Below are 16,579 nucleotides of genomic sequence, written 5' to 3' on the forward strand. Positions count from 1 at the left end.
GTAGGTGTGAATGTGAGCGTGAATGGTTGTCTGTCTCTATGTGTCAGCCCTGCGATAGTCTGGCGACCTGTCCAGGGTGTACCCTGCCTCTCACCCGATGTCAGCTGGGATAGGCTCCAGCCCCCCCGCGACCCTCAAGAGGATGAAGCGGTTAGAAGATGAATGAATGAATGAAAAAACAATAACAAATAAGTTGCGAAATAAAGATAAATAAATGTTTTACTTGATACACGATAAGATGGAGGACAAGAGGGTCCAGGCGGAAGTCAAACTTCCGCCTGGACCTTAATGTGCGTTTCCCAATGACACAAGATGACCAAGCTGAACAAAAACCAGTAACTAAGTAAGGCCTGTATACTGCACGAGTTGTGTGAGAGTTTGTAATTGGATGTTTTGATATATTTTTGCTGTTGTTAAATACAACCATCTTTGATTTCAATTCATCAAGAATTTTCTCAGTTTTTGGATTCTGATCACTTGGGGGTGAAGAATTCCTTTATTAAAATAATAGATGAAGGTATATAAGAACAGATAAGCGCAAACAGAAACTGATTTGGGGGTCAGTAGCATGGGTGGGCCCTAAGCCAAAAGTTTGCCTAAACATTCACTTTGAGGATGTCACAACAAAGAAATCATGATGATACATTTTAAGTAAGAGTTAATCCTCTGAGTTTTTCTATAGGACTTCAACTCTGTAGGATAGGGGGCCTTTTTACATGTCCAGGCTCAGGGGTCCATTGTGTCATAATCCGCCAATGGTCAGTAGATGTGTGTAGAGTACTGGCTGTGAATCTAGAAAATGTCAAGTGTCAAGGGAAAACTCTGACTGCTGTTATTCATTCAAAATAAGAATTTGTAAACATTACGCACAAAGCAACAGCAGAAGCAGTAGTTATACAGTAATAGTAATAGTAACAGTAGTAGTAGCATTAGCAGCAGCAGCAGTTGTGGTTGTAATGGCAGTACAAGTGCAGTAGAGCCACAGAGGGTAGAAGCAGCTGAAGACACATAGCCATCCCACTTGCCAGTATAGATGATGATAGGCCTTTATTGAAAGGGAGGAAGTTGAATTTGACGTGTGTGTAAAATTACAGATGGACTGCCAGTAATGAATCTTTAGCTCACCATGTGAGTGAAGGTATTCACCACCTCTTGAGTCACAGTGAGTGTGTAGAAAGGCTGAATCAGGAGCTGGCAGCCTGGAGTACAGTACCCGGGGAGCTGCATAACGGCGTAATGTACACCAGTTATAAATCTGCCAGCAGCGTATACAGCATCAGAACATGGTCCAGATTGGAAGGAGAAAAAGACTGAAACTGTGTTCCAACTCTCTGTCGTCCTATCTCTCTCCCCATCTTCACGGGGATGAAGGCGTTTTACCGCCTGTATTGATCATGTGCTTTTATAGGGCCAAGAGGATCATTCTGGGTAGTGGATCTTTACATTCATTGCGTTCTTCGCCCCACATGACCTCGAGCAAAATCAAGTAATTGAACTAAAATGTTCAGTGTCATCAATCTCTGCCTAGTGGGCTGTAACTGCTGTGATAGCTCAAGAAGACAAGATGGGTTAACGGTCGGTTTAGCTTCTGTAGGTCCCTCAGTACATAAAAAAGACTTGAAGGTCACCTGTAAGTGTTTACATCCAGGAAGTTAATCTACCTGCCATTTGGTGCATTATTGTCTGCCCCCCCCCCAATTCAAATTCTAAATGAATTTGAATTGGCAATTTATTGTGATCCATATTTACATTTATTGTTGGCGCCGATTTCAAGTGGTCATGAGGGGAGTGAAAGAGGAAGTCAGATGATGTATAGAATGACAAAGGCAAACAGTCAGGGTTGATGGATGGGTCAAACAAACACAGGACTTTGACCCAGGAGACCACTGTTGGTGGTCTGTGTGATACCAGAAGTCAACACTTACCTATGTAACCTCATATTGCGTGCTTCCCATCACTACATCATGTTTCTTTAAGTACATAAGAGTAACCAGGCCCCCTTTCAATGTTTCCCAGTGGCCACTCACGGCATTACATTGAAAAAGTCCCCTGCGGCCCAAAAAGCAAAGATCAATGATGACTGTTTCTCTTATGAATTTTTAATCTATTTCAGTTTTGTATTTGTAAAACTTTCCTTGAGCTGAGAAAGGTTCTTATAACACATTCATGATTTTAACCCAAACTAGATTAGCTATCTGCTAGGGGCACTAACTTAGGAAACACTCCTTTGGGTCGTATTAGAGGATGTTTCCCACTGGCTCTGCCATGAAAATATATGCACTTGTAGCAGTATTATTGAATAAAATAAAAGCTTTTTGTAGTATACGACTGAGTGTAAAATGTCACTAAGAAGAAAAAGTTGCTTATGTTGGAATTTAGAGCAGCTGCCAGTCCAAGTCCATCCTTATGTGTTTTTTCATGTCAATAAGTGGCTGTATTGTCACACATGCTGAGTTCTTGAAATTCTCAAAATTTTCTGCATTCAGTTGTTCCTTTTTCTGTTATAAAATTCTTGATCTGTTTCCACTGTTTATTAAGAATAGTGGATATCCAAATCATTCACTCTCTTTTCCATTATTCATTCCATGGGTGGGGCATGGGTGGAACAGGTGTATCAGGAGAGGGAGAGTGGAGCTCTTGTGAAATATTATCCCCTAAATAAAAGCTACACAATATGAAGTATTTATTTTAAAAGGTATTAATGGACTGAATGCAAAGTATGCATACATATTAAGTCATGTCACTACTTACTAGTTTAGTAACACAATACAAACTTTAATATATGAAAATAAAATAGAAAGAGGTATAAATGTTGTCAGCAATGCAGTTTTTTTTTTTGTACATTTATTGGGTTTGGTTTTTTTGGAGAGATAAAAACTCTCTAAATGCTCTTTTGGGGGATTAAAAAAAAGAAAGATGCCCAATCCTTGTTGTCTCCTTGGACAGGTTTGATGACATTTGATCTGGGAACCCATCGGCTATCAGTCTGAAAACAACAAGTCTCTGGAGGCAACAGACAATATTTCGGGACATCAGATGCAGTCAGTGGATATTCAAGACTTCCTTTTTTGTGCACCGGTCATTTTTGCTAATCTATAAATAAACAGACTTCTTCATATGAATGCAGATAAATAAATTAAAAAAGATGATATAAAACTAATTTGTCATCAGACGATAGCAGATTTCGGAAAGACTCTTCACCTGGTGCTCAATAGAGCTCAAACTCGGCAGCTCGGCTATTAACCAGAACCAAGAGGAGAGAGCACATCAGGCTTCCTGTTACATCTAGAATTGATTTTAAGGTCCTCCTCTCTGTATACAAAGCCTTACATAGGCTGGGACCAAGCTACATTGATAACTCCCCTTGTTAACTATTTGCCTCCAAGAACACTGCGATCATCTGCTGCTGGTTTACTGGAGGTTCCCAGTAACAACTGGAAGAGGTTCGGAGATGCGGCCTTTGTCAATTACGCCCCAAAGCTATGGAACACACTACCTATAGATATCAGGGAAGCTAGCTCGCTAAATATTTTCTATAAGAAAGCTAAAAGCATATCTGTTCACTTTAGTCTTTAACTTGCTCTGACTTTCCTGATTCAGGTCTGAAACTCTTTCTTTTTATGCTTCAGGCTGCTGCAACTCTTTTAAAATCTTACTTTTTTTTATGATTTATAGTTTTACAACTCTATGATTTTATGAATCAGTTAATCCATGTTTTAAACTGTTTTTTTTGCCATTGCCTACAGGTTCTGTATACATATACAGACATCTGTTTATTGAGATTAGATGATATTTTTTTGTTTTTGAGATGGTCAAATCTAAGTGGGGAAAAAATGTTTTTACCCCCAACTGCTGGAAAGTGGTCAGCAGTCCATGCAAATCTCATTGTTTGCAAGCCAAATGGGGGTGCTAATGAGCTTCCTTAACAGAGTGCCATGCCCCACATACCCTTGAATCTCTCAATATCCCATTTTGGCACACTGTAGTGTTTCACCTGCACATACAAAATATACATTTCTGTTGAGAAATTAAAGCAATAATTCACTTATTAAACTGTCATACAGCTCCAGCCACCAGACCTCATAATTTAATAGATTTATTGGGCTTTACAGTATAAACAAAACCATGTTCGAACAATCACATCACTTCAGCACCAAGGACAGTGCACATTCCTTTACAGTAGGCGAATTGGCCTTTTCATGACCCGCCCTACTCTGCCTTAGTCTTCCTCTGATTGGCTTACCCTGACATTCTTACCCTAACCCTAACCAATCCCACTCCTCTTGCCTAAACTTAACAAGCAACAAAGGCAACCAATCAGAGGAAGAATGAGGCAGGTCATGCCTTCGCTACCCTAGGAGACACAAATGTGCTTACAGCAGAGTCAACACATCACCTGATGTGTTTTGGCTGATCATATGTTTCCAGTAAAACAACAACAGTGCTTCTGCAGTTTACAGTTAGAGCTCTGAGCTGTGTACAATCTGCTGCCGTCATCTTACAATATTCACTAAAATCAAATGATCCAGACAGTTCTATCCTGTGATTTAATTTTGAGCTGCCACTGTGTGAAGTTTCCCAGTGCAGCTTTAACAGATTAGTCTTTTTGTTTTGACATCTTTACCCGTGATTCTACTTTTACGGTGAATAATCTTCATGAAAAAGATATTCCACAATTCCTAAACCGACCCCCGAAATTGTGTTTACTTCACACCCACGTACACAAACAAACACATGCACACACACACACATGCAAAGACACACACACACACACAGACGCCCACACTGCGGCGCACCAGAGACGACAGAGAGAGGAACCAGATAGAGGAAAGCCTTTGGAACGCCAGATAACAGGATTAGACAAATTACATTTCAACTGTGACCATGAATCCTGTTTGGATGTGCGACTTGTTTTCTCTGCTTACAACGACAGCCATAGAGCCGTGGAGTTTAGATGACAAAATGGTGGTTTTCCAAAATAATGTGTGCTGAAATTTTGCATGAATTATTGCCTGGGTAAGTTGGCTTTGGGTCTGAACTGCTGCCTCTGCTGCTGAGACCAACACCTGAAGCATCTAAAAGAACAGATTCTCAAACAGTCCAGGGTTCAGGGCTGGGATTGACATTGATGGAGGGAAGATTGTCAGTCCTCCTCTTATCTCATCCACATTTTTGGGGAGTCAGGTGAAATTAACCTTGCAAAGGCAGTCCACAATTTTGTCATTATGGTCTGACAAGGCCACGGATGAATGTGCATTTCAAGTACAGTTGATGATAGACGGTGAAGACTACCTACAGTGACACACATACTGAGCACTGGGCTGTCTGTGCTTCCAGTTTTAGTAAAATACGTAACGTTGAGCTATTGGTAAATTATTGTCTGAAAAACAGGTAGCGAGAAACAGGACATACAGCTGTTGAATCATTTGTTATTTTAAATTGATACCAATGACACCGACTTTAAGTAGTTTTTGGTTTTACCAATAAGTGGCGAGTCAGTATCATCACCTGTTATTCACAGATGTGGAAGGTCCAGATGGGGTTTGCACAATTGATTCACATGATATGTTTCCTAGACTTGAACAATGTATTGCAAACAAAGGTTGGGTATGAAAACCTGTTCCAGAGTTTAGATATGATGAGAATAACAATATGCTTTTTGATTTTGCGTAGGGATTTCTGATAGCATAGTTTGGTCTTAGACTTTGTTTTCATCTACATAGTCCATTTGTCACCAAAAGTGTATAAAGTATGAACAGGTACCAAATAATTCAGCAAACAAATGTATTGTTTTTCAAATATATCTCTTGGCAGTTACATTGCTCTTTTGTGTAAACATTAAATCTCCACAATGTCAGAAGTAAAACGAATCATCCTTTTATCCTGACTACATGCATATTTAAGGATCCAGAGGGTTTTAAAGGAAATTTACAAGCTGAAAGTCAATCTAATAATCCTTTGTCTGAAATTAGAAAATTGCAAAATCCCCAGATGACTTCACAAATCTGTACCACACAAAAAGACAGTTTTGAAATTGTAAACGAGTGAGTGAGCAAGTTGTTCTCTTGCTCAAACATACTTTGTTTGATTGTAAATTTTCTCCTTTGTTTTACTGTAAACTGTGTTTTATTATTTTTTTAATTAATTTTTTGCTTAGATTTTTTTGTATCACTCTTACCATCTCTCTATTTCATTTTATAACAATTTCATTTTATATATGTTATATATATTATTATCATTATATTTAAATTTATGTATTTATTTTTAATTGTTGGTTTTTAACTTAATTCTTATCATCACTATTACTATCTCTCTATCGCTCCATGTATAGAGACATTACCTTTGAATATTTACCTGTTTAGAAATGGGCATTGAAAGTTAGACACAGAACTACTGATTCATGTTTGCCCTGAAAATTTCACTACAAAACAAAAATGAAAACATACTTGTTTGGGAGGACACACTGTGGGGATCAAACCTGTGGCGTTTACTTCACAAGCCTTAAATGTGTTTGCAGTGTGTTTGGAGGGGGGGAGACTGGCTGACCGCTGCTGAATTTAAGATCCAAAGAATCAATCTTGTAAAAATCCTGCAGGGCAGTCAAGGTCCTTCAGATGCTCCTGAAGACTGATGGCTGAGACTCCAGAGGGAACACTCCATCAGAGAGGGGGAGAGGGAGAGGTGGCTCGTGAGATATTCTCATTACTCTGATTTGCCAAAAACAGCATATGGGAAACCTGCAGTTTTACAGCATGAAGGCTTTTTATCCTACAAAAAAAATAACTTACAGGACAATGGAGAGCAATAATGGAAGTGGGCACAATGGAGTGCCAGCAGGCTGATAGAAACCCACAAAATATGAAAGAGCGATGATTGCAGGTGTAAAAGCTTTAAAACATTAACATAGTCCACTGTAGTGCAGTGTAGTGCGTTGCATCGTACCACAGCATAATCACACATAATAGAGTGTAACAGAGTGTAGTATACAGTTTATAGTATATCATAACAAAACAGTTTGTATCATTAAACATAATCTTTATATATGTGATGTAATATGTCAAGGACGAAGCTAGGTAGCTCGCAAGATGTCACTATTCTTATATCTACCTGCAAATCTCTGATTGGTTGATCAGCGGAAGAGAACAGTTGTCAATGAGTACAACACCAGACCGCTGAACAAATTACGATGTTGAGGCGCAGCCAGGGGGAGAAAGGGATCTGGTTTGGAAACTTCAGAATTGACCTTTTGCTAAGCCCCGCCCCTTTGTGATGGTCCAACAAGCTGTCAGAGTAAGCATGGAGCCCACACTGTAACTAGCTGCACTCCCTGAAGAAATATTATCATATTTTTGGAAAAATGAAACAGTGATTCCAGAGAGAAGCAGACAGAGGGGTCTACAGTCTGTGTTTGAAGGATATATCCAGGAAGTCAAACTGACTCAGCAGCAACAACAGGTTAAAAAGACAAATATAGTTAGATGCTAAAGCCGAACTATAGGCTACTGATCACAGAGGGAAAGCTCTGGGTAGTGACTGAAAGAATGAGATCACGGATACAAGCAGCTGAAATGAGTTTCCTCCATGGGGTGGCTGGCCTCAGCCTTAGAGATAGGGTAAGGAGCTTGGACATCCCAAGGGAGCTCGGAGTAGAGCTGCTGCTCCTTCGCGTCAAAAGGGGTCAGCTGAGGTGGTTTGGGCACCTCCTATTAGAGGTGTTCTGAGCACGTCCCACTGGTAAGAGGCCCAGCGGCAGACCCAGAAGACGCTGGAGGGATTACATATCTCATCTGGCCTAGGAACACTTTGGGGTGCCCCAGGAGGAGCTGGAAAGCGTTGTTGGTGAGAGAGACGTCTAGGGTGCTTTGCTTGGCCTGTTGTTTCTCCCACACCCCGGATAAGTGGATGAAAATGGATGGGCAAATTAAGATGTGGGTAATGATTTAGAGGTCAGGAAACAGGCTACCTCTTAGTAAGCTCTATCTGTTTTTTTTTATTTGCAAAATAAACAAAAAAAGTCAAATAAAGAAAAAGTATACTCTTAGTATAGTGTAATAAAATGTAATATAAGCAACATTTACACCAGCATTGCTCACAGCCTCAGGACATAAACACATAAGACCACTAAGATGACTGATAGGTGTCAGCGTGGTAACTTAAACACTGATGTGATTTTTTAAAAAAGTATTTTCTGCCTCGAGCTAAAATGCTGCAGATACAAGCTTTAAAGAAAAATATCAGCTTGTCCAAAACTAAAATGTGCTGAGCACCAGAATGCAGTGCAGCTCCAACTCACAGCAAAGTGACACATGAATGCATTCTGAGAGGATTTCATCATCCACAGGCTACGATCCACCTGAGACTCACACCTCATTATCATATTATTATGCTTGCCACTGTGATGGAAATGGATCTGCAGACTTGTTGCGTGCTCAGTGTGTTTGTGACAGCTGTGTTTCACAAAAGCTCGCCTTAAATCTTTCAATCGTTGAAGACCTGAGCTGCCATCTTTCTGAAAGCTATACTATGCAGGATAGACCATACAGAAGTATATCCTTTCAGTCATCACTTGACCTACTAGAAGTCTTTGGCTGTGTGTTTTTCTGCTGAGACTCAGCACACTGCCTTTATTTCAGTATTTTTTATGCACCCGTGCCAGCAATAGCTGTGGCCAGAGGCATTATGTTTTCGGGTTGTAGATCTGTTCATCTGTGTTTCTGTTCGTCTTGCCATCTTATTGTCATGAATGTGATATCTCAAAAAACGCCTTGAAGGAATTTCTTCAAATGTCCACTTGGACTCAAGGATGAATTCATTTGATTTTGGTGGTCAAAGGTCAAGGTCACCATGACCTTTTATCAGTCTCATTCTTGTGAACACATTATCTCAACACCTTTAGGGAAGGTCTTCAAATCAAACATCCACTTTGAGTCAAAGATGAAGCAAATATAATTTGGTGGACACAGGTCAAAGGTCAAGGTCACTGTGACCTCATCCATCGCCTTCTTGTGAATGCAATTTCTCAAGAACACCTTGAGGGAATTACTTGAAATTTGGTGCAAATGCCCACTTGGACTCAAAAATGACCTGATTAGGGGCGTCGGTAGCATAGTGGATAGTGCCAGTGCCCCATGTACAGAGGCATTACCTCACTGCAGCGGTCGCGGGTTCGAGTCTGGCCTACGTGTCAGTCCCCACTCTCTCTCTGTCTCCCCATTTCACACACTGTCCTGTCCATTAAAGGCAAAAAGCCCACAAAAATAATCTTTAAAAAAAAAAAAAAAAGACCTGATAAAGGCCAAAACACACCAGATGCAATTTTTGCGGGGCAAAAAATATACCCCTATTATTTTCAATGCACAATCCCACACTTGTAGCGGCAAGACACACATCTGTGCTCCTGGACATGCCACCCTGTGGTACTTTAAGCCATTGCTCTGTTTCCAGCCTCGTTGCCCCCAGAATTAAATGCCCCCCACTTGCTCTCTGCTTGTACATACCTGCTCCTGTAACAACTCTTTTTCTCTGCTCCTATGGCAGCACGCCCCCCCTAACCGCTGATGCAAAGAGAACTCTGTCGCTGTTGCTGTATCTAGTGCGTGACAAGAATGGGTTAGGAGAGAAATATCCTGAGCTAAACCACTCAAAATTCTGTCATTATAAAGACAGTAGCCAAAAAGATATTGCCTGGTGAGTCATAGCTCTTCAGGTGGAAAATTAACTTTAATTAGTGGGTGTCCACACGTGATTTTAAGCTAATGCACAGGTGGAGGAAGCACAGATCTTTCAGTAAAAGTAGTGATAACTTTGCCTGGTTGTCTGTTAATGAGTTGCAGCGCCAGTGTGTTTTCAGCTTTAGAGTTTGGTGTTTGAAGGTCAGTGTGACCTCTCAAAGCATGTTATTGGCTATAACTCAGAAACTGATAAGCTAATTATGATAAAATCTCACACAAATGTCTAATAGGATTAAATGAAGTAATGACATTTTATATCCAAGAGGTCAAAGGTCAGCTTCACTGTGACATCATCATGTTTTGCAAAAACAATTTCTGGCAATTGCTCAATGTCCTATCTCAAGTAACAGTAGGGGACACATTTTTCAATCTGGGGTTGACTTTTCTTTCGCTGACGAGTGTGTTTACAAACAGCAGCCGATAAATCTGCAGAGTAGATCTTAAACGTGTTATATATGTAGAGCTGCTGCAAACGACATACATCCTGCTGCTGTGAATATACTGGGATGAATCATACTTGATTATACTGCAGTATCAACTCTTAATTGTTGATTAGACATTTATGGTGAGTGTTGAGGTTCAGTGGTGATATTGAGTAAATAAAACACTTGTCCTCTTTGTGCACTGACGGTAGCTAAGTGCTATGACAACTCTGCTGTCTGTTCTAATGGATGTTTTATTAGGATGTCCTGATTTATTTGGTGATGCATGAGTACATGTTTGCCTGAGTGAATTCTGTATGTGTGCAATGTGAGAGTCTTATCAGTATACAGGGCTCTTCAGGCAGTATTGGGGATTGAAGGCCACTCTAATCTGGACCCAGTGGTGACTGATCCAGCTCTCTTTCTGTCTGTGCTCAGCATGAGTGTGTGAGTTTGTGTGTGCTGATGCAGATATCTCATTCCTCTCTGTAGTTTGTCAAACGAAGTGAACTCAAATTAATCTAACCAACAAGTTTGTCTGGAAGTGCTTGCAGAGCAGCATGTACACAGGGAGAAAAACAAATCTGTTATTTTGTGTCTGTGTGTCTGAGTAAAAGATGACGTGGTGACAGCGGTGGTGACTCCATTTCCATTTCCTCCATGCAGTACAAGTCACCGTGTTGGCATTAATTATGAAAAATTGTTTGGTGTGCCGAGTCTGAGATTGCACGCACTTGAGAGAGTTGATGATGAATGATGTTAAGAGGACTCTGTCAGCTGCCATCCCGTTTGGTCTCCACAAATAATTGAAGGCTAGTGTACTTTCTGACAGAAACATGGTTTATGAGCTCAGCGCCAGTGTAGCGGTTCAGACCGCAGCCTCTGGGAGCAGCGCCGCCTCCTTTTCTTCTCCTCAGTGGACAGTCTTACAGCGCTTCCAGCTCAGTGTGCTTTCAGCTTCTCTTAACAATGGTACATGTCATCAGTTTGAGATGTTCAACACGTCTCAGGAGTGTGATGCAGTTTTGTCCCGTAGTTTTTTGCTGACCTCAACCTGTCTCATCTGCTTCTACAGCAGTTAGTCACCGCATCCATATAACATAGAAAGTACAATGTTACTCTGCAGTTTTACAGTATGCAGTCACTCATATGCCTTAAAGTCAAGGGTCTGAAGTGAAGCGTGGCAGAAATGCATTAAACCTGCTTTCTGTCTACTGGCCAGCAGGGGGCGACTTCATTGGTCTTGAAAAAAAGTCTGATTTTATAGAAGTCAATGAGAAAATGACCCTACTTCTCACTTGATTATTACCTCAGGAAATATTTTCCTAACAAGTTTGTGGTCTTAATTACTTGTTCCGAGTCTTCTTAAACACAGAATGATGTTCATTTTGCAAATGAAGGTCCTATGTAGAGTAAAATAGACAATAAAAAAGAGTTTGCTTTAGGGCATGGCTATCTTGTGATTGACAAGTCTCTACCATGGCACAGGCTGTTCTCATACACTGTTTGTACGTATACCTACAAAGGTAATGTGCTAGAATTTGTATATATCCCTCTTAATTATGAGCCAGTAATTTGTGTGTATGTATTTCGGGAGGCTGCAAACACGTGACCAATGCACTGACGGAAGTAAAGAAGGAAGTAGTTCGCATTAGCAGGCAGGTTGGGGTGGTGGATGGGTCACAAAACACAGGACTTTCCCCCAGGAGTCCGGTGTTTTGAATTATGTGAAACCAGCGTTGGGGATGTGTCATTCAATTACAAAATAAACGTAATTGTAACCAGTTACAGTTACTGAGAAAGAACATGTCATTGAATTAACGTTACTAATCAAAATGTTGGTGATTACAAAGGGGTTTGATCCAAGAATGTTCTTTTCAGTAGAATCTTTTTATGAGGAAAAGAGCATTCATTTTGTTGCTTTGCATCTTTTTGCCGTGCAGGAATACCTCTTTTTGTCATATTTCTGGACAATGTGGCTCAGCAGAACTGCTGGGATAAATTTGAGTACAACATTTATACACTTGTGCAATTAGGACTTTTAGCTTTATTGCCCAGTTTAAAACATTTGTCAGAAAAGTAATTGCAAAATAATCAAATGTAATAAGTTACATTACTTTGATGAAGCATTTAAAATAGCTACGTACATTTTTAACAGGGTAACTTTTAATCTAGTACCCTAGTACTAGTAGTCTGGGGCAGCTGTGGCCCAGAAGTAGAGCGGGTCGTTTACTAATCGGAAAATCAGTGGTTTGATCCCTGGCTCCTCCAGTCCGCATATCGAAGTATCCTTGGGCAAGATAATGAACCCCAAGTTGTTCCCGATGGCTCTTCTATTGGTGTGTGAGAGCGTGTGAATGGTTACTGAGTAGCAGGTGGCACCTTGTATGGTAGCCTCAGCCAACAGTGTATGAATGTGTGTGTGTGAATAGGTGAATGTGACTCAGTAGTGTAAAAGCGCCTTGAGTGGTCGGAAGACTGGGTGCTATACAAGTGCAGTCCATTTGCCATTTATTCTGTAACCTATTGAATTTCAAAAGTAACTTTCCCAGTGCTGTTCGTCACCATGTTTCTTTTCCTAAACCTAAACTACTTAACTTTACTTCCCTAAACCTAAAGACACCCAACCAATTTCTTTTCTAAACCCTAATCAAAGTAACTGTACCTCTGTAACTTTACATATGATAACTGTGGTTACTATACAAGTATGTAACTTAACATAAAGCATGAAACGTCATTCATGGGGTGCTAATTCATTAGATATCTTATGAACCATTGCGTGTGCATTTTTGTAAGATATCCTATGAAGCGCTGTATGAGGATATGTTGCATGGCACTGTCCTAAGGGTTCTCAGTCAGATTCACCCCTCGCTCCTCCATAGCTTCACCCTCTCGTCCAAATATGGTTTCTACTGCCTCCAAAAAACCAAGATGGTGATGGCCAAAGGCTTGAAAACCATAGTCCACAAACCAAAGGATGATGTCACAGTCTCTACGTTCACTCCTTTTACACAATCTGTTTTTAAAATACAAACATGCACAATAACAGTGATCCATTTTTGTGTGCGCTTATATTGGACACCACCATTGCATCATCATCACCATCATCCTCCAAAGTTGTCCTATTTGTAATTGCCACCAGGGCACAGATGTGAACAGGTTTTCTCAGTAGGCATCTCGCATCAATCCAACACAGCCCATGTGCAGCCATGTGGAGTGAGAATCTCTGTGGTGAGGAGGCCAGATCTCATTAGACTCACTGGGCTCTAATTAAATCTGGACTTTACTGACACATTGCACGATGATGGACTGACAGACTTCATCTATCACATCACATGTACAGGACAAACTGCTCTCATGAAAACATGTCACACACAAACACACACACACACACACACCAGCCCATTTAGACATCAAACAGCAGGAATCATAAGTGACAGGCTGAGAAATTAGCTCTGTGTACTCATGCAGAGAAGTGTGAAAGTGTGTGTGTGTGTGTGTATGTGTGTGTGTGTGTGTGTGTGTGTGTGTGTGTGTGTCAGCCTCCATACACATCTACCCATTGTGCTACTTCCTTAATTCCTTCCTTTCTCTTGTTTTTTTCCCTACTTCCTCCTTTCTTACTGTCTTACCTTCATTCAACCCCCCGTGTTTATCTCACCTTCCCTCTCTCCCTGCCACAACAATCAAGGGTTTGGCATGTTTTTATCAGCTGTAATAGATTTCATTTCACCAAGACAAGCCTCAGCCTGCAGATTAAAATCCCTGAACAACTGAGCCCCTCGCCACTAAATCACTTATACTGCTCCTCTGCCATAATGCTGCATGCATGTGTTTGTGTGTATTTGAGTGTGGAGGAGATAGAGAGACATTGCTCAAGAGTTTGAGACATCGACCATTCCGTATTTAATACTATCATTCTCAGTATATGTCCTCTCTATCTGACAGCAGTGACCCGACAGTGATCTCACATACGAGTTTCTGTTTCACTGATTATTTACAGGAAACCTAGGAAGACTCAAACTTCATCAACAGAAATTCACGAAAGAGGACACGACATACATTTATTAAATATAGTGACTGCTTTGCTTGATAACAGCAGGTGAATGCAACACCTTTACGATCTAAAGTGATCCAGCAGCCCCACAGTAAATATGTTTATGTCATTGCTTTGTTGTGGCTGTGTCAGAGAACAGTTGATTCAACTCTGTCTCATTTTCAGCTGTGACCAGCAGCTCTATAGCTTGCTGTGTTGGCCGGTTGGTGGCTGCAGTTTTTTTCCCTAGGAGGCTAAAATTTGGCATGGAGCTCAAGTGTGTGTGTTTGAAGGTGTGTGAAGTTGTTAATGCCAATTGGCTAATAGCGGCGACGTTTGGATACATGCACATATGTGATTTGAGATATGCTTGAAGCTCTGTTGTGGTGGTGAATGAAGTTGTTCATGGTTGCATTGCACTGCAGGAACAGGAGTTGCTATTATTTTGTCCAGGCTATGTAATGCAACAACAGTTTGTGGGTTCATGTGTATGCCTTGTGGACATTTTGTAATGAAAACAACTATTTATTTATTCAGCCATTCATTCTCAGGGACGATGCACATTCATCATGAATATATATGTGCCAGTGTTAGCCCAGAGGCTAAATTTCAACTGCTCTCCCTTTGCCAGATGTTAAATTAGCCACTAACACAACAATAAAAGACAAGAACTATCTTATCTTGCTTCCCCTTTTCCTTCTTTCCTCCCTTTCTGCCCTCTTCTTTCCCCTCTTTGATAGTTTCCTCACTTATTTTTTTCCCTTCTCCTTTATCTCAGGTCATGCCAGTCATTATCTAGCCATTACCGTCATCCAAGGCATTATCTAGTGCCAGTGCTGCATGTTGGTGTGTCTGTGAGAGATATTTTTCTGTTCTCTCGGTGCCACCTTGTGGAGAGAAATTAAACTGCTATACCTTCCCTTTTCTTTTAATTCCTCTTTCATCAGAGATGTTCATAGAGTGTGGCCATCCAGCGGTGTGACCTCTCACCCTTGACCTCTGATTTGACGTCTCTACACCCTTACGACCTTCAAACACTCTTCTGATGTAAGTCTATCTATCTATCTATCTATCTATCTATCTATCTATCTATCTATCTATCTATCTATCTGTAGCATTTGATATACTAACCTCTTTTATTCTCTGCTTTCAGGTGTTAAGCAACTTTGCTGAACGTGAGTATATGGGTGTATAGTAGATTTGTATGCAAACAAGCTATATATATATATATTCGGGTCTATTCATGATGGCAGTCCATTATTTCTACCTTCTACCAAAATGCATGCTAAAGTCATTTACACCGTTCATGTTCTCCACCTAATTCCCTCTGCATTAATTATAGAATGACCTTTCGAGTCGGCCCTATTAACGTACTTACATGGAAAATATATTCCATCACATCACATCTGTGTTTACCGTGATGCTGACCTTTGCGTGATTTGATTACACCTCACATTTGCAGTGCAGTGGGAGGCTCTTGTTAATGATGTCACTTCCTTGTGCCCGTGTCAGAGTTTGATGGAGAGCTGGTCGGATGACAGCTGGAACTGTTGTCATAACCGGAGGAATACTGGCCACAGTGATACTTCTGTGTATCATAGCTGTGCTCTGTTACTGTAGACTCCAGGTACGTCTCTTTCTGTGTATGTGTGTGTGAGAAAGATGTTTAAATCCCACTTCAATATTAATCCTTCTGCCACATTTCTTTTTTATCACAGCATCTTACAGGAGGCTGTAGGCTATAGAAGAAGAGTAATACATCTACACTGTTTTCAAATTGCATATCCTTATGAAATATAATAAAATAATCATATAATCCTGGCAATGATAATTATTTCAATGAATGGTAATTGTATTTGGAATATTCTGTAAGAATTTAGACAGCTTAAACAATATGGTATTGGCTTTGGCTTGAACCAGAGACCATTAATTTAATTTACTTTTATTATACACTATACTTACTTTTCTTAAAGGTCCAGTGTGTAGGATTTAGTGTCATCTAGTGGTGAGGTTGCAGAACTGAAACTTCTCTCATGTGCCAAGCATATTGGAGAACCACAGTGGCTGACAAGAATATGCCAAAATGCGAATGGCCCTATGTAGTATGTATGTAAGTACTGTATGTAAGAGGACTCGCACATATAAACCACTCATTCTAAGGTAACAAAAACGCAACGATTTTTATTTTCAGGGGATTATAATCTAACGAAAACATAGTTATGAATACTATATACAGTGTGAAAAAGTGTTTGCCCCCTTCCTGATTTCTTACTTTTTTGCATGTTTTCCGCACTTAAATGTTTCAGATCATCAAACAAATTTAAACATTAGTCAAAGATAACACAAGTAAACACAAAATGCAGTTTTTAAATGAAGGGTTTTATTAATGA

General features: G+C 40.3%; 1 protein-coding gene across 1 annotated transcript in view; it reads left to right on the top strand.

Annotated features, from left to right (window-relative positions):
- fam163ab (family with sequence similarity 163 member Ab) overlaps window positions 1-16,579 on the top strand; it is a 34,225-nt gene that overhangs the window by 13,711 nt on the left and 3,935 nt on the right. The window contains exons 2-4 of the mRNA XM_050055024.1: window positions 15,137-15,236; window positions 15,343-15,364; window positions 15,702-15,816. Coding sequence (XP_049910981.1) covers window positions 15,724-15,816 — 93 coding nt within the window. The 5' untranslated portion in view covers window positions 15,137-15,236; window positions 15,343-15,364; window positions 15,702-15,723. The remainder of the gene's footprint in view (window positions 1-15,136; window positions 15,237-15,342; window positions 15,365-15,701; window positions 15,817-16,579) is intronic.

This window comes from Epinephelus moara, chromosome 10 (assembly GCF_006386435.1).
Source record: "Epinephelus moara isolate mb chromosome 10, YSFRI_EMoa_1.0, whole genome shotgun sequence".
Classification (NCBI taxonomy): Eukaryota; Metazoa; Chordata; class Actinopteri; order Perciformes; family Serranidae; genus Epinephelus; species Epinephelus moara.